General features: G+C 36.4%; 1 protein-coding gene across 1 annotated transcript in view; it reads right to left on the bottom strand.

The window, feature by feature from the left end:
* Positions 1 to 1858: 1858 nt before the first annotated feature.
* The window catches only part of CD40 (CD40 molecule), a 170497-nt gene continuing 146038 nt past the window's right edge, over positions 1859 to 26317 (bottom strand). The window contains exons 8-9 of the mRNA XM_044090248.1: positions 15204 to 15226; positions 1859 to 4127 (exon numbers count right to left, since the gene is read on the bottom strand). Coding sequence (XP_043946183.1) covers positions 3936 to 4127; positions 15204 to 15226 — 215 coding nt within the window. The 3' untranslated portion in view covers positions 1859 to 3935. The remainder of the gene's footprint in view (positions 4128 to 15203; positions 15227 to 26317) is intronic.

Below are 26317 nucleotides of genomic sequence, written 5' to 3'. Positions count from 1 at the left end.
TTTTACTACTGAGTGTTAGCAGTTTTAGTAATTATCCTGTCATCACAGTGACTCCTTTATAATTGTTTTTGTTAATCTATATATAATGCAAAATTAAAATGAATTTTTTTAATCTAGAACATTCCGTAAATCAAACATTGAGGATCAAGATCAGGTCTCCAATCATAACAAACTTCATATATGTGTGGGGCATGACTGCCAAGAAATTCATCTTGAGAGCGAACCCTGAGAGGTGAATTTGACATCTATATCAAGAAGACATAATACAGGTTATGATGGATAAGACTCAATCATAATTCTTTGTAGTGCATTGAACTTTATCTGCTCCGTCTAATTCCAGTTACAGAAAAAACTGTAGAAGCACAAAGAGATTTATCAGCACTAGTGGCTCAAAAGGTAACTACCCTCCTTTAGAGCAGGAGGCTGTGGTTCTTTTTTCACCCCGGATAGTTTTTCCACCACCATCACTGCAGTGAAGCATAATGGGTTTGGGGGGTGTTGCACTCTCAAAAGTGTTGTCCTTCAGATGAAATGTTAAACTGAAGCCCCATCTGCTTGAACTAGTGCTAGACCCAGTAGATGTTTGTTTTACTATGAAATGCAGACTTCCTGGAAGATGACATGTGAAAAGATTAAAATAAAATGCCCAAAATTGAAAAGGGTGAAAAAAATTCCTTTGCTCTGTCTTTCTTTTTGCAGGGGCAGGAGCCCCCCCTACACCCCCCATATCCCTGGACTTATATATACCAACTCTTCACAATCATCACCCTTACTACGTTTTCATGAAAACTCCCAAATCAGGTGACTCATTGTCAATGCACACTTAGAAACTGTACTGGCAAATACTTCTTGTGGAAACAATGCCTAGCATTATGCTGTCCGTCTTGTGCTTCTGATGATTGGGTAATTTCACCTCAAGCATGTGTAGGAAAGAAATGTAAAGATTCCATGGCACTTATTGAAAAGAGTAGTGAAAGTTCTCCAGTGCCCTAGCCAAACTTCACCTGGTCAGTAGGAATACCACCACGGGTCTTTCCCTGAAAAGTGGCCATTGGCTTAGTGGAACTAACCTAATTAAAAAAAGTGGAAATTAAAATAAATAAAATACAATAAATAATTAACACTAATTCAGTGTTCCTCTATAGAATGAACTGCTTTAAAAGCTGTTAATACTTTGCTGTGCCACAGTTTTTGTTGTTTTTACCTTCTGCCACTATTCTTTGCCAGCTGGCACTGTCTGTTGTCGATTCCCGATGCGAAACCCAATCTTGACAACATTTTGGAGTACTTAACAAAAGCTCCATTCTGACTTCAGAAAGATGCTTAACAAGCTTGTCTTTTTCCCATTTTTGGAGTGAAATTGCAGAGTTCCATGCACTATAGTTTTATGAACAATAACTAACAATTGGTTTGAGTGCATGGTCTGATTTAATGCAAAATACTTTTAACATTTTATGATTTTGTAGTATTCAAGTCATATTTAAAAAGAACTGGTAATTTTCTCAGAAAATGAGGAAAAAAAGTATTCTCCACTTTGTATGGTCATAACACTTTACAGAAAAAAACAGAAAAGTGCTTTTTAATTCCCACAAGGGGTCACCAGCTCCTTAGATTACAAACAGCATACCAGTACCACGAACAAGTTTCTGTAAAACATATCTAGTTTATTAAAAAAATACGAAAGTTATATTTTAGCAGAACACAGACATACACATTCATAAATCAGAGGAACATAAAAATGTATTTGTAAAAAGTGATTAATGCAGAAGGTAGTAGCCTGTTTAAACATATACAGGCATTTTACTAAAGCAAATACAATGCAACAAGTTAACAAGTATAAAGCACAAACATGCAGAAATACATTTGTAGAGTTTCATGTTTTATTTTCATTCATCACATTACATTCAGAAATGTTTAAGTGAAGAAATTGTGAATCACATGTAATGTAACACATTGTTTTTATCTCCAGAACAGAAAGTTTTCACTTTAACTTATTGTAAGAATACACACACACTAAGGGCTATTACACATCATATACATGATACATGCTTGGTAACCAATTCTGGAACTGTAAAATAAATAATCTGCTTGTTGTTCAACTTATAATGCAGTCTTTGAATTGTTTACAACCTTTCTGTGGTCAAGATGAAATATGTACAGTTGTTTTTGCTACTTTTTATACCCACAATATGTTTAAGGAGTCATGAAACTACTGCCAGAGCTTATTCTAAATAGTAACATTCCAATATAAACCAGCTCAATAATAAAAATATCCTTCTTTAATTTAGAATTAAAGCTTGGAATCCTCACAAAACCATTGTTATATCTGGTGTCAACATTTTTGTCCACAACATATAATCTCCCTTGAATGCATTTATACAGGTTTTCGTGTATTCACAAATGTAAACCTGCAACATAACATCTATGAAGTACATTCATTCTTATTCAAGATTTCTAGGATCTGTTCTTTAAAGTTTAAAAAAAAATTACCACTTTCGAACATTGAAAGACAGGTTTTTCAGACTGTCAGTGTAATGTAGTACACTGCCCATGAACTGTCTAACACAGAAGCTGATGGCTGAATCCTTCTCACGAATTCCATTATAGTTAGCTAATGGACAGGAACTATGTAATTTTTGTTTTAAATCACAAAACATTACAAAAATGAAGCAGCATGTCCTGCAGTTACATTACATTCATTTACACAATCTGTGCTGAAAACTAAGATGCATACTTGTGTAATGTGCACACCTGACTTGTATAATGTGCACCCCTGCACTGAAAATATGTGCAATCCATGATGCCAAGTACAGACTGCTAAGTACATATGTGCCTTGGTTGCATGCTGCAGACACACAGTACACCTGCGCTTATTTAAGAAGATGATCACAGGATTTCAATTAGATAAAACATTGGACTTCATTACAGATAAACTGCACAACATAAACTGTCGACTCAGAGGAGTTAAGGAGACACATGATCTAATTTATGCAATGCAAATGCTGACCTCTCTCTCTTTTTCTCAGTACCTTTAAAACACCTCTCTGTTTTCTCAGTACTTTTAAAACACAACACAAACATTCAATGAAGACTATGGGCTTCCAACACATCAGAATGCCTCTTAGCACTGAGCAGATACTATAATGTCAAATAGCAGCAGAAAGGAGTTCTTACTCTTGCAACAATGTCATCACAAGAGACAGGCAACTTATCTTTTCTCCTGCACGTCCAGTAGTTTATATGCCAAATGTGGTCTGGAGCGGTCATTATCTTTTTCCCTCGAAATGTAAATGTATAAACAAATTTGTTTTGCTGTAAAGATTACATGCAAAATTTGATATAGGAGGAAGTTTGTCAGTCCATATGTTTTCATACCATTGCCATATAAAACAGTACAAATAAAGTAGGTTACAGCTTAGTCTTCTGATAAGCAATGCTTGATCCATTGCTTACAAAGTTCTCTTGCAAACAGTGCTAGGCATTTGAAGAGAAGCAAACCAAAGAGGGACGTATAAATGTACATATAGGATACTGTGGATAACATATCAGAGATGAGGAACAGAAGGCATAACCTGTGTCACTGATATTCCCCCAGTCTGGATACCATTCTGCCTGAAAGGCAATGGTGAGCCTGTCATGTTCACAGTACTGTATTAATTACACATGGCATACATCCAGAACTCCATTGTCTTAGTATGTCTGATTTCAGCATATAGAAAATCGTTGTCTGTTAAGTTAGGAAGTAGAGGACTCTGTTGTCTTGAATTCCAGATGTATGTACACATTCTGACATTTAAAACTGTTTTGATGGCAGTTAAAGGAATTAGCAGCTGGGTCAGTACTAGTGTTTACTTCATTGCCTTTCTGTGAAACTTTCTACCGTCTCATCTTGCCATCAAGTCAAATGTCAGAAGCCAAAAATGTGCAGATGTTTATTAACATAAACTATTTGTAGCCTCTTCAGACATGTGACTGTCCTTCCCATGCTCCTGTCGAACAGGCAAGTTGCGGTCTGAACGTGATTCAGGAACTGGACAGTTTTCATCATTTTCGGCAGCAAGGTCAAGTCCATTCTCTTCTGGTTTTAAATTCTGTTTCTCTGGCTGTTGTGGGTCTGGATTCTGTATCTGCAAAGACAGTCAAGTTATTGTAATTAGCAACAGAAGCAATGTTGTGCAGAAGCCAAGCAAATGGGTACATGTGCAACTGGATACTTCTCCTAAAAGCAGACATTGTGTTAATCTTTAAAGCAGAAATATTAAGTTGAAAATGAACAGAAAAGATCTGCAGAGTGGCAGAATCAGTCACTTTGTCATCCCCCTTGCACTAAAACTATTTAGTCTTAGCTAACTATGACAAAGAGGGGAGAAGGGCTGCAATCATTGTCCAGAAAAAGGCCCAGTAGGAGACTACAGTGTACAGACTTAGTACAAGGTAAGCAGAGCTTGTGAACAGTCTCCGTGGAAATACAAAGAGCACATGAAGGTCTGTGGAGCTTTGAACATTTTCCCTGAAAACATAAGAGCAACAACAAAGAATAAGCAGTTTAAGAACTGTTTTGGATTTCTGCTTTTGGGAGAAGTAATCTGAGATCTGTTAATATTGCAAGTTGAGTAGACATCTGAATTCTTTGCCTTCCTATGTATGTTTTGTATGTACATGGCAAAATGTGATATCTTGCAGAAGCCCTCGTACACAATGGTACTCTGAAATACTACACGATAATTGGCTAAAATCCATTTTTCCATGAAGTAACACCGAATTAGCAGTCAAGAAGACTGGAAGCACACAACATAGGTTCATAGGTAGGTACTAGGCTATTGGCCCAAGGGCCTATGTAAGCATAGCTAACAAGGTTCCCTGGCTTACGCCACCCAATAACGTTATTCTCCTGTGCCACTGTCCAGCAGAGACACAGAAGTGATCCTCGGGGTGTATTTCCTATTTCCCATCCACTCATCAAGATTTTTCTTGAAGAGTGCTAATGAAGAACTTTGCTTGACATAGATGGGTAGCCTGTTCCAGAGTATGGGAAGTCTCTGGGACAGGAACCTATCCCTCCAGCATGTCCTGTTTATTGTGGTGAAAAGGTTTATGTCCTTAGAGCATGTAACTCGGAGGGATTGGGATTTCTTTAGGTGTAGTATGTCCAACAGCTCTGGGTTTGACATAGCTTTATATGTTAGGCAGAGATCACCTCAGAGAAGGCAATATGCTATGGAGTAAAGCTGGAGTTTTTTGAGGCGGTCAGTGTAAGGCATTTGTTTGAGGCCAGTAATCCTCTTTGTGAGGTACTTCAGTGGCCTTTCCAGCTGCTGCAGATGTCTTGTGAGGTACATTCCAAAAGGGGCATTGTACTCTATAATGGGTCTAATAAGTGTCGAGTAGAGGGGAACAATGACCTCTTTTTTTCCTGGATGAGAACCCTTTTCTGATGAGGTGTACCACATAGGACTTCCTGACCACTGTGGCGATGTGACTATCAAAGGAAAGACCACTGTCCACCTGTTAAGTAGATTGTTGCCTATGTGGTAGTTCATGGGTACAGAGTTTTTACCAAAGGGGATGACACTGCACTTTTTGGCATTGAGCTTGAGGCCATGGCTCTGACACCAGGCATCTGTCTCAGCGAGGCCCTTCTGTTGGATGTCCACATCATTTGGGGACTTGACTATGGCTCCTAGTTTGCAGTAATCTGCAAACTTAGTTAGCCAGAGGCCTTCTGTGTTAGCCTGTACTTCAGAGAAGTAGATAAACAGGAGAGGTCTCAGGATGGAACCCTGTGGTACTCCACTTGTCACTGCTTTGAGGTCAGATTTGGAGTCTGCAACTTTTACAGTGTGGGTTCTGTCAGTGAGCCAGTTGACAACCCATCTTGTGACATAGGGATTTATACCTAGTTTAGTGAGTTTAGCTAAAATTCCAGAATGGGGGATGGTGTTGAAAGCCTTGACAAGGTCAAGATAGGCTGTGTGAAGCAACTTAACCTCATCTACAGCTTTGGTGACTGCCTCAAAGAAGTCAATCAGGTTCAGGAGGCATGATCTGCCTTTCACAAACCTGAACTGGGTGGGATCGAGAGTTTGGAGGTTACCAATGTCTTTGTTTATGAGTTCCATGATGATATCTTCCATGGCCTTGCAGACCAGGCTCGTCAGGCTAATAGGTCGATAGTTCCCAGGATCAGTGGTGGCTCCCCTTTGTGGAGTGGGATAACTGTTACTGTGCATCATTCAGTGGGCAGAAAGCCTGATGCGAAGCTATTACTGAACATGCTGCTTAAGTGGGGAGCTTCTTACTGAGGCTGACCAGGGAGCTCCTTCACTAATGGGATTTTACTCTCTTTTGCAACAGTTTCTTCCTTCTGTTGTACAGTTTGTTTATGGCAGGGGACCACCAGATTGGCTTCCTTTTTTTTTTGGAGGATAGCATCTTGGTTCTGTTTGGGATAGCACAATCCATGCACTTGTGTAAGTGCTTATAGAGTGCATTTGTGTAGGATTCAGCAGTTGTAACTGTATTGTCCATCTGCATGGGTGTCATGAAGTTCACCACTTCTGTCTTAAGAAGCATGAAGTTGGCTTTGGCAAAATTTTTTACCATGGTTTCCTTAATGGGGGGTGGGGGGCGGGATGTGGATATTAAGGGTGATTAGCTTATGGTCGGATCGGACCAATGAGGAGTTGACTTCAGATGTGGAACACTGGTCACTCATGTTGGTAAAGACTAGGTCTAGGATATTGTTGCCCCTAGTGGGGGTGTGGATAAGTTGATCCAGGGCATTGGAGTTTATGAATTCCAGAAAGCGTTGAGCTAAGGAGTTGGTACACCAGTAATTTTCCAGTTAATGGTGGGGTAATTGAAGTCGCCCATTATTAGGGTGTTTGGTTGAACCCTAATATTTTCCAGTACATCAAGAAAACAGGAGTGGGAATCCTGGGGCATGGTGGGGGATCTGTAGCAAGCTACAATTTTGATTGCAGTTTTGCCCAGAATTGGTTGCACTTGGATAACCTCGGATGCATTATGTTGAGCAACTAGCCTGGAAGTGTGGATATCCTTAATGAATATGGACACACCTCCGCCTTTGGTGTTTCGGTCCAGGTTACATGGCCAAAAAGTGTGGTATGAGTTATAGTCTGGTAGTGCAGGGGTGGTCTCTGGAGCCTTGAACCAGGTCTCAGTCACTGCATAGATATCGATGTTCTCCATTTTAAGGAGTGCATTTTGAGATTTAGACTTCTAGCATCGAGTAGCATTGCCCTCAGTTTTAGCTTGCCTGTTCCTGTTACGGTGGTGAATTTGTTTGAACCTTGCCTAAAAAAGACACTATAGGGGCAGCAAGAGAATTAGCCAGTATCCAGAATCCCAGGGGTGACAGGTGCAGGCCATCTGTGGCAAAGCATCGTGGTCTGTCGACCATGTCACCCCAAACAGACAGATACTGGATCCCCTTAGAATGACACCAGAAGCTTAGCCAATTGTTGAAGTCAATCATTTTGTCCTTGTACTGCGGTATCTTTCTGGGCAGTGGCAGAATGCTACTCAGGGCTATGGTCATACCTGCCTGGGCTACAAGATCGGAGAGCTCTTCCATGTCTCTTTTCATGTAGTCCAGGGAGGTATGTCTCAGGTCATTCACACCAACATGGACAATGATAGTCATACCTGTACTTGTGGAGTGACCTGAGTGCGTGGGTTATGTGGCAGATCCTGGCACCCGAAAGGCAGCTAACAGTAACCTTCTCCTTGTTTAGCCTGGTGAGTGGGACATCAGTGTGCCTGACTATAGAGTCACCTAGGACTAGTGTGTTGGGTACATTGTTTTGCCTTATTGGCTGTGGTTGAGTGGCACGCTGAGTCTGTGGGCTATGTGTCATTTGGGTTGTGTTGGGGGATGGATGTTGCTTGCATTTCTGCTTTGGAGGTCTCTGTTTCTTAGATTATTATTGAGAGCCTCCGCAAATGTGTTTGTGTTACTGTGTGTGGATTTTGGTGGTGTAGATTTAGTGAGACTGTGATGAGTGTGGTGTGGTGCAAATGTTTACCTTCTCCTCATGATTGTCAAGTTCAGTCTTGGTTGGAGAGAGTTTTACCTCCAGTTTGGCTAGATAAGTGCATCTTTCACAGGTTGTAGTGTTGGGTGGTAGGAGGAGAGGGATGCCCAGATTCATCAGATAGACAGGAGAGAACACTGGGAGCTGACCCTTGGACATGCCTGAATAAAAAACTATTTTCCTCTAGATAAGTGGGGAAAGTGAGTACAAGAGCCGTTTTTCTCTAAGCAAGTTGGAAAAGTTAAGTACAAAACTGTTTTCCTCTAGGTGATGAGGAAGATTGAGTGCTATATTAATTAGTAGCTTATTTAGTGCTTACAAGTTCTGAACAAGGGCTACACATGAATAAGCAAATTTAAGTGCTAAAACTAAGAATCTGTATCTGCACTAGATGAGTTACAGGACAGAAACAAGTGCAAATGCAGGCTTTCAAATCAGAAAGTTGAGAGAGATGGAAGAGATTGCCCAAACAGCCAATAACTACAATTTCTGGGCCAGAACCACTCCTTATGTGGTAGACAGGTTACCTAGTGCTTACCACTCCCACTGATAAGCTAGAAGGCTTCCCTCCAACACAGAAAGGCTTGGGGGGGCTCAGAAGCTTACATACAGTCCTGGATACAGCAAATCTGAATCTGGAACACTAGTTACAGGAAAGGTAGGAAACAGGCTTACAGTTATCTAAACAAATGTTAACCACAATTACCATTCTGGTGGCAGGTGTAGTGCCAATGCAACAGTAAGATCTATTCTTTAAATTAACTGAACCAAAAGTGAAAAATAAATGCACTCTTCTATTCTACTTCTACATAATATATATATATATATATATATATATATATATATATATAAATATATATGCTAAACTTTAAAAAATTACAGGAGAAAAACTTTCACAATTGTGCTATACGTAGCATGACAAAATGAGCAAAACAGAGTGTAACACCTTGCTGGAGAAAGAACATTCAGCAATACAGTGTTGATCAAAAAGGAGGGCCCAGTAAAATATAGGTGTGTTGTGTCATGGCAAAATAAATCATCTGCAGTGAAATCGGCATGAAAAATCCATTATGTTTACCACCACAAAAGAGAGCTTCAACATAAAAATAAACTACACACACACACACACACACACACACACACACACACACACACACACACACACACACAACTAAACACAACATTAGCATAGTAAGAATCAGTTAAAGTGCCTCGAAATAAACATTTCGTTTCGTTATAGATGCTACATAGGTCTGTATGCTGTTAATATACAACACCAACAATATTCATACAAATATATAGTGAAAAACATTGTCAGAATTATAACCAACTGGTATTGCACTTTCTATACAAAATGAAAGCCTCACTTTTCATCTGGAAGTAGATGCAAGTCAAACTGCATCACATTCTGCGGGTTTACATTTGTCATTTAAAAATGTATAAAATGTAACATATGTATTATCGTCAAATCAAATGCAAAACAACTTAACAAATAGCCCATTCATAAACATACTCATGCTGTCCAAGAGAGCCTTTCTAGTGGCATAGAGGGATAAAGCCCTGAGTAAGGCCTAGGTGACCCGGGTTCATTTAGCAACTCGGGTGACTGATGGAGCAGTAGGGAGGAATGGGCATGCACATTCTGGGGGGGGGCGGGTGTTCATTGATGATGTTCCCTAAGGGAGGACATGTTTTAGGGGGAGCTACCCTCTGATGTATATGTTGATGAGTGCAGGGGAGGGGTTGAGGAAAATGGGTGGGTCAAATATAACACTCCAGCTAGAAGATGGACAGCAGACCCACCACCCAGGATGCCATAGGTTTCCTCATTGGCCCCAGTGTATACTCAGGTATTAGACTGAGGGAAGTGTACTCTGATGTGCTGGTAGACCCAGTGTAGGATGTAGCCGAAATTGGATAACTGTCATTATGACAGTAACGGGGAGATAATGCCCCATGAGTATTGTAAGAAAATAAAGGACCATCTAGGAATGTCAAAGTCCTCCTCCTTCAGCTTCATGCTCCAGAACACCCCATGGGCAGTCATTTATTTCACTATAACACCCACCATGTCGTGCATTAAGGCAAATTTAACTAATCTTCCCATGTTTATGCATCTTCGCAGAAACATATGTAGGACTGTCTACAGAAGCAGGACAGTTTGACCTCAATGCAATTTGGTACACGTTCATATTAAAATTCACATTTATTGTCTATGAGAATATTCATTGGACAGTTTGACCCCAGTTGTTTTGACCCCAGACTATTTGAACCCAATTAAATTTAATAAAAGCATTTTAATACTTAATATTTTAATTAGGAATTTTAGATATGAATTTAATATATTTAACATTTTAATATGCAAGTGTTCATTATTCAACATATTTAATATCTAAATATAATTAAATTAACAATAGCTTAACATGTTAACAATGAAATTAATCAAAAATTTTACATAGGAAGTTAACATATATAACAAGTGTATTTGAAGATTTACTTGGCATATCTGAAGTTTTATTCAATTTTATGCATTTAATTGTTATTAAAGCTGGTTGTATTCTCCAGACAGTGTTCCTGTTTTTTTACTTTGCTAATGTGATTGATTGTACCAGGTAACAGACCAGTAATGCGAATAATATTTTGTTCTGTGACAGGTTATTTTATTTGTGTATATTTTTGCTATTCTTGATGAGTGTTATAAACTATTATAAAGCCTTGTTAACTAGATCATAACAATAGCATCAAACTGTATTCAAAGTGTTACAGATCTAGATATAGAATGCGTTAATGCAAGGGTCAAAACGTCCAAGGTCAAAATGTCCAGTACCCCTGTCTAAGTTTGCCTTACAAATAATCAAAACCATGATTAAAATAATGACAATGCTGCAAAAAATAACTTTAAATTAAAAATGGAATTATTAATTTTTTAAATCCTTTTAAATATCTCTGTTATAAAATGGCAGCATATGATGCTCCATGGGTGAATCTAAAGTATATAACCAAACAACCTAGTAAGATGTTAAATAATGAACAAAATAAAACATAACAGATTCTGGGCTTCAGTTTGTAAAATGTATTACTCTAAAACACAAAACCACTTTCATCTTTATATTAAACCAGACTTAATCAGAGTGTTGAACAAATTAATGTCTGTATACTCCTTATATAATATTAAGCTGCCCATCAGTTCTCACAACTAATCAGTCTATAAAAACGTAACATTTATCACAAAAAAGTTCCATAAAAGAAAATTAATATACACATAGTTCATGGGTTGTTGATAGTATAGATATACCCTAAAAAAGTACTATAAATTGCACATAAAAACAAACACTGACTTTCAAAATGTCACTACACTATCTTTTAAGATGCTGACAATGGAAATGAAGTAATTTAACTTTGGTTCAGACCATGAATTTAACCTTATTTGCCAGTACAACTCCTTCATCTTGAGCATATTTTCAAGATGATCCCCTTTGTCACTCTACAGAGCCCTAACTCCGTCAGTAATAAATGAATAAATACATTTATTACAATAGATGACTATTTTAACCAAACTCTGGACAGCCAGCTCCTGACTAACTATCTTTATGGTGGAGCTTCACAGACCAGAAAACAAGACAGACTTTCTTCCAACCCACCACAAGAGGACAGCTTCCTTTTGCTATAATTCTCATGGTCATCTGCAAATACAGGGTCAAGTCAACACCAAAGAATAGCTGTGGAAGCAGTAAGCTCTGTTCAACCAACAAAATGTAGTAAATAAATGCAACAACAATTAACACCAGGTGCATCCGTCATGCTAGTTAATCCTCGACTGGTACAGTTAATCTAAAAGCGGAAAGGCCCAAGTGAGCAAACTGCAACAAAACTGGGTAAGCTGGCATGGCCTACAGGTCCCACTGCCACCTGTACATGTTTAAAACATTTGTTACCTTTTTAAATCAGTTTGTTGTATAGCAACACCTTAACTTGTCATCATTCACTTACACTAAAAAAGCTCAGTGGAAATGTCTGGCCGATGTACAGTATGTGTTTCTGTTTGATAGATGTTTACATATAATCAAGGCATCAGTGATTATGTTTTGTGACAGAGATGATGGACAGTCACAGTGTTTTATTTTTTTTTATCATTTTTTTTCTTTTACTTTTTTCTTTTTAGATCAGTGCATCAGTGATTCTGTTTTGTGAAAAAGGTGATGACAGTCACAGTGTTTTTTTAATTTTTTTCATTTACTTTTTCTTTTTAGTGTATATGCACCCATTCTGAAAGCCAACAGTCGAGTATTTGTTAACAATTTTAAAATATAATCAGGCATGTGGCTTTACAGTTATTAAACAACGTTTTTAAGTTTGATGTTATATTTTCAAAGCACATAGGGTCTTTGGACAGATCAAGCAAATGGAATCCTTTTCTGAACTTATTGTAAAACAAATTGAATTAATTATGTGATGTGATTTGTATGTTTTAAAAATGTTTAATAAACAGTTATTTCTAAATTTTTTTTTGAAAATTATACTTTTAGAATTTGCCACCAAACTTGTAGTTTTTGCCTGTTGCAGGGATCATCCTACAATGATAATTAAAGTTAAAGTTTTCTGGCAATGTTTTATTACAGCAAATTTCTCAGTTTGTGCCACTGAGATGGGGGGGGGGGGTGCCCATCTCAGTGGCATAAACTGAGAAATTTGCAGGCAGACATCAAGGATGCCACATCCTCATACTTCTGTTCCAGGAAAAAACACAAGCTACAGAATGGGACTGGTGTTAAGACAGTAATCAGAAATGCTACTCTATGCGCAGCACATTTTCAATAAGGTAACCATAATTATGTCTGTAAGGCTGCTGTCTCCTTAACTCCTTTCTTCTTAAGGACTAGTTGAGAAAGTGTTGTTAAGAGCTGCTAGCCCCCTTCCAAACAGAATTCTATTTACTGCATTAAAGAAACAGTTGAACGTGGAAGGTTTGAGATCTGCGATATCAATAATACCCACACACACTGCTACTAATACTACCGCTACCAATACTCGAACAGCTCTCACTCTCATTCTCAAACCAGCCTAATGGATGAAATACTAGTAAAACGCCGCAAGTTTTCTACCACTAAAAGGACTCAGTTTAACAAATCAAACAGCCAGTTTACAGGACTCATTAAAGAAACAGTGTAATAATATACTACATTCTGTATGAGCATTCAGTTTTCTTTAAAAGTAGCTTGCCCGAATACAGAAATGTCACATCATTGAGTGCAATGAGTAGACTATATAGCCTTCACAGTGACTACAGTATATTTTTAGGAATATCTGAGTAGTGTGCCTGCGGAATCACTGCCATCAGCCAGAACTAGTACTCGGTTACTGACAAAGCTAATCTCCCTACCCCCCCCCCCGCCCCAATTTAGCATGGATTAAAGGGCATGTCGACAAGAAAGAAGATGTCAGTCTCATTCTGAAAGTACAATGTAGGAAAAAAACACTTCATATTCAACAGCAGAAAAAGGTAGGTCTGTCTGTAATGTTAACATACTGTTAAGAAGACACTCTGAATAATACTACACTGAACATTTCAAAACCATTATATAAATATGATTGTTTTAAGACCAGCTGCACTTACTGAAATGAGATGGATTAAACATATTGTTCACAGATTGAAGTAAAGGGACGTAAAGCAAGGATTAGTGCAAGGTCATTTCTTGATCTGTAATCCTTCATTTTTTTGCCTTAAACAGATGGGATATTGTGTTACCTGTGCTTCCAGAAATACCATCGATGTACCTGTGCTTCCAGAAATACCATCGCTGTTCTAGCACCAAGTACAATTACTTGGAAATCACACTGGAAACAGTTCATTAATACAGAACTACCAAAGTCACAACACAAAGCAGTTCTGTCTGTAAACTTGACTGAAAACCTAACCTCTGAAAGAACAAGCTTGCAATCATCCTTGCATTGCTAAAACATTGCCTACGGCCTACCTTCTCCAAAGCCTCACCCCTGCTTACTGAGTCTCCTTCTGAGCTCACACTACCAATGTGGCTGACAATAGTATCAAAGTATTTGGAGACATCATCATTACCCAGATGTAAGTAAGTCCCACTCCAGAAAAACATAAGAAAATGCACATAACCTTCCAATTATTCACACAGTACTGACCTTAGATAAAACAAAAAGCTTTTAGTATTTGAAATACATCATTATCTGACACTATGATTCTATACCAGAAACTGCTTATGATACTGTTGTGTATGTGGCAAGAGCACAATTAACTAAATTCAGAAAATATTCCTTTAACAAAATAAAATAAAATAATCATGCATTCATTCTCCAACAACCAGCTTTTACTCTGTTCAAGGTATAATGCAGAGATGAAAATCCTGGAATAATCAGAAATCAGACCACTGCAGGATGTGTGAAAACACACAAATACACACAGACAAACATTCCCCCCAATACATACACACACAGAAATATAGGTAACTTCAGATGGCTGATGCTTCAGCTAACCAATTGTCATTGAGTAAGCCACTCAATAAAAACCCATACAGAGACAGGCAAATCATGCAACCAATGGACAGAAGGCTCCCCAACCAAACTAAAGAAAAAATAACCGGATTTACCAATACTAGCTACCGCACCACTGAGCTTGCCTCAGAAAAAAACTACAAGAATAATTCATGCAATTGCCTTTTAAAACAGTGCTGTAAAGCAGTAATAGATACAGAAACATCTGCTTTCTTGGTTGTGTTCTAATGCAGAAAGTGGATAAGACTTTCAAAATACTATTGGTAAATGCCCTGGTACCCACCTACAACAACAGTTTATATGCAAAATGACTGTTACACTGCCATTATTTGTACATTTCTACTGACTTGATTGCTTACAGTCAGATGTTGTGGTGCGGGGGGGGGGGGGGTATTGCCAGCTAATTCTAACAATACAATTGATACTGAAAGATGCATGAGAACACACTGACTGGTATGGTGATGAATCTACAGGAAATGTGTCTAAAAGATGCAGATCAGTACATAACCACAAAAATAAATATAAACAACTATGTCAGACTTTTTAAAAGCATGGCCAGCTATAAAATAAAATGTAGATCAAGAAATTAGAAAAAAAATGCACTTGTAAACTATAAAAACGTACCTTCTTTTTATCATACCATTGTTCTGCAAAAGAAAAATAAAAAATAAACAAGTTAATTCATTTTTATCTGCTTATAATGAAAAAGGCAAGAAGCTGCTGATTACACTTTCAGAATGACAGACTAAAACACTCAAAAAGAATGAAGATGTGTTTCAAGTGAAAGCCAGTCTCTGTAAATGTTAACTGTATTTACATTGGTACATTTGCAAAGGATTGTACAAAATTCTATCTGTGCTATACTGTAGTACAAAACTTTTCTGTCAAGTATGAATCTTTAACATATAGTGTTAGACATTACAGGTTTCACACCAATTCAAACAGAGCAATTCTTCAAAGTAATTCTTTATAGCCTGTGACTGCCAGTGTTTATCAATTTAACTATTACTACAAAATGTCTTTCCGGAATAGTTGTTCATGGTCAGGTGAATAAAATTTCCAAAAATTCCCTTTTCTAGTTTTCATTCTGTTTAGTCGTCTATGTAACGGCCTGAAACCATAACCTATTTATTCCTGTCTAATGTCAGAGGGGAGCAACACCCATGCACCAGGAAGTTTTGAGATTGTTTGATACTCTTTACATCCTTTCTCATGTGAGTCAGCAGGTACTGTGCAATGCTTTCCTGATGGAACAAGTGTAAATACAAGGAATTATGGCCACACAATGCTTTGACGGAATGTGACACTTCTGCAGGCTCATACCCATGGGTCCCTCTGCATTAAAGAGCAGTGCTGGGCGTTTCCACAGGCTGTGCTCTTGCACTGTCACTTAAAGGGATTGCCTACCTTGTGCAAGCTGTACTCTTGCAGTGTCACTTAAGGGGATTGCATACCTTGCGCAGGCTGTGCTCTTGCACTGTCATTTAAAGGGATTGCCTACCCTGTGATGAGCAGTCCAACCTCTGCTGCTTATTCAGACCCCAGTTTTTTTTTTCATTCCAAGCTGTTGGCCAGCTCTTCTAACAAGGACTTGTGCTACTAATTCAACTTATCTGTCATGGTTCATTCCCTAGCTACCACAGAAAAGGCCACTGACATTTCATTTCTGAAAGTCTAAGAGCCTATTAATGAAGAAAAAAGCATCACACACAGCCTGTCAAAATGCAGTACTGTTGCCCGGTCCATATGCAATAAGTTAAACAATTGTTTTCAACACTTTGCCTCCACTTCCTTTCAATCATCAGCCCCATCCCAGCTAGTTGGCTTACTGATTGATTAGTATAAATATCGATTGGGAGGCTCACTACTTCATATATATATATATTTTTTTTTGTAGTTTTCTTCTTGACCCATACTGCACACATCTTACAAGGTACTAGGGAAAGTTGTGTGACAGAATGTTTGCATAAGATTTCCCCTTACTACTGCAGGAATATTCTCTCCAAGTGTCATTTCCCCTCCCCCAAAAGCACAAGCAATGATCTTTCTGATCTTCACAGCAGAGACTGCACCATGCATTGTGCCTCCAAGTGTATGCCAACCCCCCCTTCTACTCCCCAGAAGAGATGAGCAGGCCACACCCTTTCATTCCTACCCCTACCTGATTAGCACTTGTAGAACTAGGGTCACTAATTGAACCCTAGTCTCCTTCGTCAGAGTCAGGGCTCCTCCTCTCTCATCAAACAGCCAGATAAGTTAAAGCAATACTAAGAATATCTGCATTCTATCTATGCATACATGTGGAAACTCTAAATTCTCATTTGTTACTGCATAGTATAGTTGGCTAGTCAAATTAAGTACTTAACCTATCCATCATGTTGAACGAACAGAAAAATAAAAGAATTCTGGAAGACCATTAAGACGTAGCAGTGAAAAAAAAATACATTTGTCAGTGCTGAGTGTTAACTTGCATTGAAAATGAACCACAGCAGTCATGATTTAAAATACTTTTCATAATAACAAAGCAGCGAATATGCTTATTTTCACCAGAATAAAGCAGTAAAACGCATGTAATTTATTGTTGACTGTGATGTCCAGTTGGCCCCTGCTCATTTTCAATAATGGCTGAGGGAAAAAGCCTTCATCAATAAAGTTTAATCACTTCATATCAAGAGATGCAGTTCTAAATGTTTTGTTACACAATTTCTAAGGAAAGGAGGCAGTCACTAGGCAGAAAGGAATGCAAGGTATTTGGCATCTCTCTCAAACATTTTTTTATTTTTCAAATACATTTGAATGAATGCCATAGTATTTATACATAACATCTTAAATAATTATGTACACTATTTATATTAGCCTACCACTAAAACAGATCTTAATGTATACAGTTACTTTATAAGTATGTCCAATTCATTTATCAGAGTGTCGGATCAATTATTGTATAGTGTCAACCAACGATAAGACTTTTCCCCAAGGGTGGTTGATAAATGGTTTGGGATAAATTCCTAGTTCTTTAATTTTAATTTCCAATAATGCTGTGGTCTTCAGTAGGCCGTAGAAGTCTTCCAAAGTTGGTAGTGTGTTTGTATTCCATCTTCTTGTTATACACTTCCTTGAAATTGCAAGTATAGGCCATGCTAGATACATGTTTGACCTATTCAAATGAGGACCTTAGTTCACATTTAATAATACAAGAGCTTTAGTTAAATAAAATGATTCATTAAATAAAGCTTGTAGAAAGTTATTAATACCATTCCAAAATTGCTTAATTTTGACACAATCAAAGAAAATGTGGTTCCAATCTGCATTGTGTACTTGCTCATATCTCCAACATATTCCTTTTATGGAAGAACTAATTTTACTGATTCTATCTGGGGTTAAAAATGCTCTGTGCAAGCATTTCCAATTAAAAACTTTCCAGTATCGTGCAAAGGATATATATTTTATTGATAACATATTTGTTTTAATATCTTCAGTTAACTGCACTGAGTATATTTTGTTATATATTTCCAATATGAGGTTTTGTGTGTTGTTTTATAGTTTATCAATATTTTGTAAAATTTTGAAAAACTGTTTTCCATGTCAAAGTCATTATATATGATTTCATATATGTATTTTGTAAATTTAGGTATTTTTTTAAATGGAGAATTGTTAATTATTCTACTTAAATCTTGTGAATATGACAGAATACTCTGTAAAGTTATCCAGTCCTGTTGTGGAATTTTGTATGTTGTTTTCATTGCTTGCATATCTAAAACGTTTAGTTCTTCCATACACTGGAGCCAACAAACAAATCCTTTCTGTTCCCAGGAATTAATAATTTCTCTATATATTTTAGGTGGAAAGTTCTTTGTGACTATAAATGGTGTTAAAAGATCAAACCAGATTTTTAAATCTATATTTGCATAATTTGTAATGATTGTACAGTTTTAGTGGATTTAGTATTGCATGCTAATACATATGTGCCATGACAAATTGTTTTCATCTGTTATTTGAAATTTTTTTTTGTAAATCAAATTAATTTATTGATATTACAGTTAGTAATTCTTTCCAATTTGCAGAGTAATTTGGACTTACCCAATCTGAGATTGTTTTAGATATTGATGCTTTTATATATGTTTCTATATCAGGAAAGTTTAATCCTCCCTGTTTCCATGGTCTGATATGATGTATTAAAGTTATTCCGTTTCTTTTGGGAAACCATAAAAATTTTATTAGGTGTGAATTTATTTTAAGTATATGCCTTTCTGGTAACAATTGTATTGCCAAGGGTATATATAGGATCTTGGGCAGTAAAATTATTAACTGTAGTCTATCTTCAAATGTAAATACTATTTTGTTCCGTTTTTCCACAGAGATTTTAATTGTATTGATGACATTGTACTTTTTAGAGATTAATTCATTATCCTTGCATAACTCAATTCCTAGATATTTTAAGGTAGATTCTTGTTTCCCCTATGATTCGATCCCCCTTAGTCTGCATTCTTTATATTTAAAAATAAAAATTTTGATTTATTGAAATGGAGTCCTGTAATCATGTGAAATTTGTCAATTGATAATTCTTCTGTCTCTTTTGTATTAGATATTATTAGTAATATGTCATCAGCAAACAGCATTACTTTAGAATTGCATTGTTCATAAACATCTATTCCTTTGATTTTTATATTGTTACGAATTGAATCTGCCAATATTTCAATAGCCAGAGCAAACAGAATCCGTGACATGGGACATCCTTGTTTAGTCTGTTTTGTTATAGGCATAGATTCAGAGATAAAAGGACCTAACTTGACATACGCTAAATTATTTGTATATATTTATTTTATTTATTTATTTTACATTTGTTGACCGGGCTAGTCTAACTGGATATATGTCCATTTTCAGTAGAGGCCCGGGGAGATAAGCTCAGAGGAAACAAACAAAATCACATATACAAAAATTAATGTATACAATAAACATGGCAGGTGCAGCACAGAGAATAATCAAAGAGGTAATTCATTCATAACATAGTGCAAAATATACAGATACAATTAGTACAATACAAAATGTATTTGCAATACATCCTAAAGAAAAAGATGGCAGCTGAATTATATAATATATTAGTATACAAGTAGTCAAAAAGAAAAAGCAGGAGCTGAAATTATACAATATATTAGTAAAAGTAGTCTCCTTAATGAGATTCTGAAGATGTAAGTAATAGAAGGACAAGGTAAGTTGTTATTAAGAAAAGGAACTTGATTACTGAGAAGAGGAGGGTAGGTTGAACCAAGTAAGAAGAGCTAGTTGATCAGTCAGGTTTAGTACAGGGGCACAACCAGTGTGTTCTGAGGAAAAGTTTCAATTTGGTTTTAAAAAGAGTGATATAGAGGGAAGAGAGGAAAGTTCATTAGGAAGAAAGTTCCAGGATTTTTCAACAGTATTAGAGAAAAGAGAGTCCCCAGCCCTGTTTGATTTACAAATATTTACAAGAAGTTTATGTGATGATTGTAAGGTCTTTAGATTGTTGCAGGGGGTAATGAGGGTAGATAGTATAGGGGTATTGGTAGGTTGGTAAAGGGTTTTATGGGCAATGGTCAGTTGGTGGAATTTAAGCTGATTTTGTAATTCAAGACATCCTAGCTGATTTAGATTAAAACAGTGGTGGATTCTGAAAGGGTTACCTGTAGCAAATCTGGCTATGTTATTGTAGGAGTTTTCCATTTTATTAAGGTTGTTTTTAGAGAGATTAGTATATATGGGTGAGGCATAGAGGAGAGTAGAAATTAGATGGGTGTGAGCAATAGTTATAATAGCTGCAGGAGAGAGGAAGGGTTTGATCCTGTAGACACAGAGCCTAGATTTCTATTAACAGATTTTAGAGTATTGTTAATATGGGTGTCGAAGTCAAGGTTGTTATCTATGGTGATACCTAGTAGTTTGGTAGTTGGATCTGGAGATATGAGAGTACCATTACTGGATGTTACTGTGAAGTCTATGAGGGGGGACTTACAAGTAGGAGTAAAAAGGAAGAGTTTAGTTTTTGGGGGTTCAGAAGGAGACAGCTCTGTGTAAACCATTGTTCAACTGTATTAAACACATTTTGGGTAAGGGAGTAAAGTTCAGATATAGATGTGGCTGAGCAAACAAGTGTGGAATCATCTGCATATTGTATGCATGTAGCTTGGGGGGATTGCTAGGTGAAGGGCCACCAATGTTGTTAACAGGCAGATGGGTAGATAGAATGTTACACCAAAGTACAGCCTGTTGTCTTATCTAAGTAGGACTGGAACCATTTTATAGCTAGTGCATCTAGTGACAGTGATTTGAGGATATTTATACATATCTGATGACTTACCATATTGAATGCCTTAGACAGATCTATAAACAGTGCAGAGGAAAGCATATTGAGGTTACAGTTTTTGTTAATACAGTCAGTAAAGGGAAGGAGGGCAGGAGTAGTGCTGTGGGAAGGTCTGAAACCATGTTGAGAGTTTGAAAGTAAGTTATTTTGGATTAGGTGGTCTAGCAATGGTCTGTGGATGCATATTTCCATGATCTTTGCTAAGGGAGAAAGTAGGGCTATGGGATGGTAATTGGAGAGCTCAGTAGAGTTCCCATCCTTGTGAAGGGAGTTAATATGGGATACTTTCCAGATTTTAGGGATGTGTCCTTCACTGATGGTTCTATCAATGAGAATGGAAATGGGATAAGCGATGGATTTGGCTGTCTTTTGTAGATATTCAGCGGGTAGTTGGGCTGCTGAAGGAGTGTACGGTTTCAGTTTTTGGATAAGGGTAAGAATATATGTTGTTGGGACTGGTTGGAAGAGAAATGGAGGGAATGGATTAGAATTAGAGTTGGATAATAGTTAAGTTCTGAGTGGATAACTGACTGGCAAGAATTTGAATAGCCTCAGTATAAAAGGTATTAAAGGCATTAGTAGTCTGCTTGGGATTCTCCTGGTCTGTGCCTTGTGGGTTTGGTGTGATGGATTGACCTGGGTGTAATAATTGATTACTCGCCCAGAAGTTTTGTGGTTTATTATGGTTAGTCTGCTGGAATTGTAGGTAGTAGTTTCTTTTGTCAGACAGTATAGCTTTTTTGGTTTCATTGAAGTTTTGTTGGTCTACTGGGTTGTTAGTTAAATGAGATTTATTCCAGTTTTTATTTCTGAGATGGATTTCTCTCTTAAAAGCCATGGGGCAGATTTAGTTCTCATTCTAATAGAGCGGGTTGGTGCATGGTGGTTTAGTATGGCTAGGAAGTTAGAATTAAAGTAATTAACAACTTCCTCCAGTGTGAGGTAATTTAAGGGAGACCAGTTACTTGCTCTTAGTTCTTTCTAGAAGAGATCGGGGTTGAAGTTTTTCTTGGTTCTAATTGTCGTAGATATGGTTGGATTAGGTAGACTGGATTTAAGCCTGATGATGTAGGTTAGTGAGTGGTCACTTACATCTTCAGGGAGGGTTCCAGCTTCATATGTCTGGAGATGATTATTTATGAGAATCCAATCTAAGGTACTTTCTTTCTTATTAGGCTTGTTTATCCTGGTAGGGGAGGTAATGGTTTGAAAAAAAACAAAAAGGTTAATATGGCTGGTAGGGTGGCTACTGCTACAACACTTCCAATCAATGTTAAAATCACCTAGGATGATGTTTCCTTGGGGTAAATTCTGGGATAACCAACAAAGGATATTTTCTATGGTGGCAATGTTATTACCAGGAGGAAGATAGATACAGGTAATATAGATGGATTTGAATGTGTTAAGTTGAAGCTTGGTAATAAGAATTTCAGCATTGGAGTCTTGGTGGTTTATAGTCATAGGTAGTAATCTGTAACCCAGATTTAAATAGGATAGCTACACCACCACCCTTTTTGGTTGCATGGTCAAGTCGCAAAATATTATAACTGGGTGGGATGACTTCATTGTCTTTAGTTACAGTTTTTAACCAATTTTCTGTTAAACAAAGAATGTCAAAGGAGTAGACTTCCAAGAGAGCATGGAGTTGTGCAACTTTGTTATTAATGCTACGTATGTTGAGGTGAGCTAATAAGAGTGAGTTAGGTGGTTTGGTAAGGGAATGGATAGTAGAAGGGTTGGGGTTGAGGAGTTGAGTGGTAGTAGCAGTTGTTGGGCCTGGGTTTGGGTGAATGTCTCCATCTTTTAAAGAGAATAGTATATTTTTTAGGAGATGAGCAAAGGATGCAAGAAATTCAAATAGCATTAGAATTTTGAATACATAGTCCCAATTTAAGGAATCAAAGGCTTTCTTTATATCGAAGTCAATTATGAGTGTTTCTTTATTTTCTTTATTAATCTATAAGAGAAATTATCCTTTTAGTATTGTCATGTATGTGTCTATGATATATAAATCCAGCTTGATCATTATTTACTGTTTTGGAGTGTGATATTTACATTCTGTCAGTTAATAGTCATAAATATCTTATAGTCATTATTTAATAATAATATAGATCTATATGAGATACAGAGATTTGGGGATTTGCTTTCCTTTAGGATTGGTGTGATTAAGGAATATCTCCAAGAGGGTGGTATTAAAACTTGTGACTGAATTTCTAATAGAGTTTTATGGAAGAAGGATAGTATCTTTGAAGAAAAAAGTGTATATATTTCCATAATTATGCCATCTATACCTGGAGCTTTATTATTTTACCCTCTTTTATTGTATCTGTAATTTCTTTGTAGGATATGGCTGCTTGCAGATCTAGTTTTAATTTTCCTGTTTTTTATATATATTAGAACATTTTTAATCTAGATTCAATTGATCAATATGTATATTTTCTGTTTGGAAATGTTCCATATAGTGATTTCTATAGGCATCAAGAATGTCACCTATATCGGAGACATTTTACCCTTTCTTTTCATGGAAGATACTTTTAATGTTATTAGCTTTTGACTGTATTTTGATTCTTGTGGATAAATTATGTAGATATTTGGCAGAAGTGGCCAATGTATTAATTTTTAGTTTTTCTAAAGCTAAACTAGTTTTATGGTTAGAATTTCATTGCATTTACTTTTTAATACTTCTCCTTTCTTTTTTATCTCCAAATGATTTTGATTTTTTTCAGCTTTTACTGACAAAAAGTTTGGATTGTAGATCTAAATTCAGAATCCCATTCTCTGATTTTTTTTATACCAAGTTAGGGTTTTACCATATATGTAAGCTTTTAATGAGTCCCATATCATTATTTGATTTATCTCTGTGGTGTAATTAATATCTAAGAAGAACTGTAATTCAGATAGTAACCAGGGTTTGAACTCTTTAATATTAGTTATATATTCTGGAATTATGGAGTTAAAGATTAGTGGTTTGTATCCATTTTGAAGTTTTAGTATCAATGAATTGTGGTCTGAAAAGGGGCAGGGAGTGATTGAGAAATTAATGACTTTAGAGTGTAAGTCATGGGCAGCAAATATTTTATCTATTCTAGCAGGTAACAAATCTGTGATCTTGTTGGGAAAACAACAAAGATTTATCTTCTTTAAATTTAAAAGTATCTACAAGATGAAATTATTCCACCCACTTGTTTAAAGCTTTTGATACAGCAGATGTATGCAGCGGTCTTTTATTTGTAGTTTCAGAAATATCAAATGTACAGTTAAAATCTCCTCCTAATATTAAGTTGCCTTTATAATTATTGGAAATGAAATCCAAGTGTTTAACAGTTCCTGTTCCAATGCCTGGGAACCAGTATAGATCGGGGTCCATATTCTATTATATTTAACTATCACTAATGCCATAAGGCCTTCTTTATCTTCATACTTATAAATGATTTCTGGGTTAATCACATTTGTTTTCCATAAAATTGTTACCCCTTTTGTCTTTGTCTTATAAGTGGATTGTACTAAAACCATATATTCCTTAGGATTCCATTTGTAATTGTCATTTGTTATGAAATGAGATTCTTGAAGGAATACAATTTGTGCTTTGTTTAATTTTAAATATTTCAGTAGATTTGATCTCTTGCTAGGATTGTTTAAGCCACTGGTATTTAAAGATAATAAAGTTAAATCCATCTTAGGTTATTTAAACTATTTTTTGTTTTATTGTGACTATTAAATATATTCCTCTGATAACTATAAAGTACGTTTGAGCTTTTAAAAGGAAATTATCAGTTTTATACTTTTGAGTATTTTACCAATAAAGTAATGTTTTGGTCAGGCATGCTAAAAATGTTTTTGTGAAATAAATTTAAATTAATAAATGTTAACAAAACTGTCCGCGGTGGTGGGGCTGCAGTAACGTTGTCGCCTCACAGTAAGACGCTGTCTGGTTCGATTCTCAGCTAGGGCGTCTTCTGTGTGGAGACATGCGTGAATGGGCGTACCTTCGCTGAAGGTTGTGCGTCAGGCCTGGCAAGCCGGTACATAAAAATCAACTGTCAATCATTAGCAGACCGGAGTTCCACTGTGGTGACCCCTAACCAGGAAAAAGCCGAAAGACAAACAACAACAAATGTTAACAAAACTAAGATCTGCAATAGCCATGGAATGAAAATCATTCCTAATCTGATGGATAAACCTAAGTCCATCAGATTATCACTCATACCTTGACAATATAGAACATCTGAGCTCCATAAATTGAATTATCTTATGGAGAATATTTGTAATAGGAAAAAGAAATATTTATATTATTTTGAACAGGTATAGTACTATTGTAGATTAGACAGAATTCTAATACAATATAAATGTCTACTTATTGTATAAGCAATTAATATTTACATGAAAGATAGATGACAAGCAATTCAATCATAGTAAAGTAGAATGTATCATATATAAAACCACAGTAAAAGATTATAGCACACAGTTATTTAAAATATTCACCCTTATTGATGAAGTCTTTCAAAACGTATTATTTAATATAAATAGATGGTAATAATATTTATACTACAATGTATTTTACTGGATATATCAGAAGTTATGATTCATTGTTTGCCAGCATTTAAGTAATCACTTTTGTTGCTAACTTACTTAAAGCACCAAGTTTGTTTTACGTGAACATTGAAGAAAGTAAGTGCATTTTAATTATCAGTGCATCCCTCTCCTCCTCCCCATTTCCTACACATACGGATTTTCATATCTGTCATTTCTTATTATAAAATGGGTGAAATTATAGGTTAAAAACAAATTCACTTATTGTGATTAATGATTACAAGTTCCTTTTCCATATTCATAAATTGCCATTTTATGGCATATACTGAAAGTTTTTAAGATTTAAATGGCAACATTCCATTTTGTATAATCAGCAAAGGTTAAACTGAGTGATTATTGTCAATTTAATACTATTTGTTCAGAATGTGATTGTTACATTCTGTCACATTCCTAGTTCAGGCTTCTATTGGTTCCATTGAGCAACTTTTGTCAGTCTGACATCATGTATAAAACATCAGTTACTTTATTTACAGCTCAAGTATTACGTATGGTCAAGATGGGTTACAAAACCACAATTCAAGTTAAAGCAATTATATGACTTGTTATGCACATTTACTTATATGAGAAAATCAGCATGCTTCCCCTTGATGTTCAATATAGTGTATGTTATTTATGACACATTAAAACAGTAGTGTTATTATACACAAGCCCGTGTTATTAAACTGAGTGTCTATTGTCAATGTAATACTATTTGTTCAGAATATGATTGTTACATTCTGTGACATTTCAAGTTCAGGCTTCTATTGGTTCTCTTGAACAACTTTATCAGGTTGATGTCATGTATAAACATTAGTTACCTTGGTAACCGCTT

This window comes from Protopterus annectens, chromosome 12.part0 (assembly GCF_019279795.1).
Source record: "Protopterus annectens isolate FY-2018-M chromosome 12.part0, PAN1.0, whole genome shotgun sequence".
NCBI lineage: Eukaryota > Metazoa > Chordata > Ceratodontiformes > Protopteridae > Protopterus > Protopterus annectens.
Note: the sequence above shows the minus strand (reverse complement) of the source record. Positions and strands in the feature narration are given on the sequence as shown.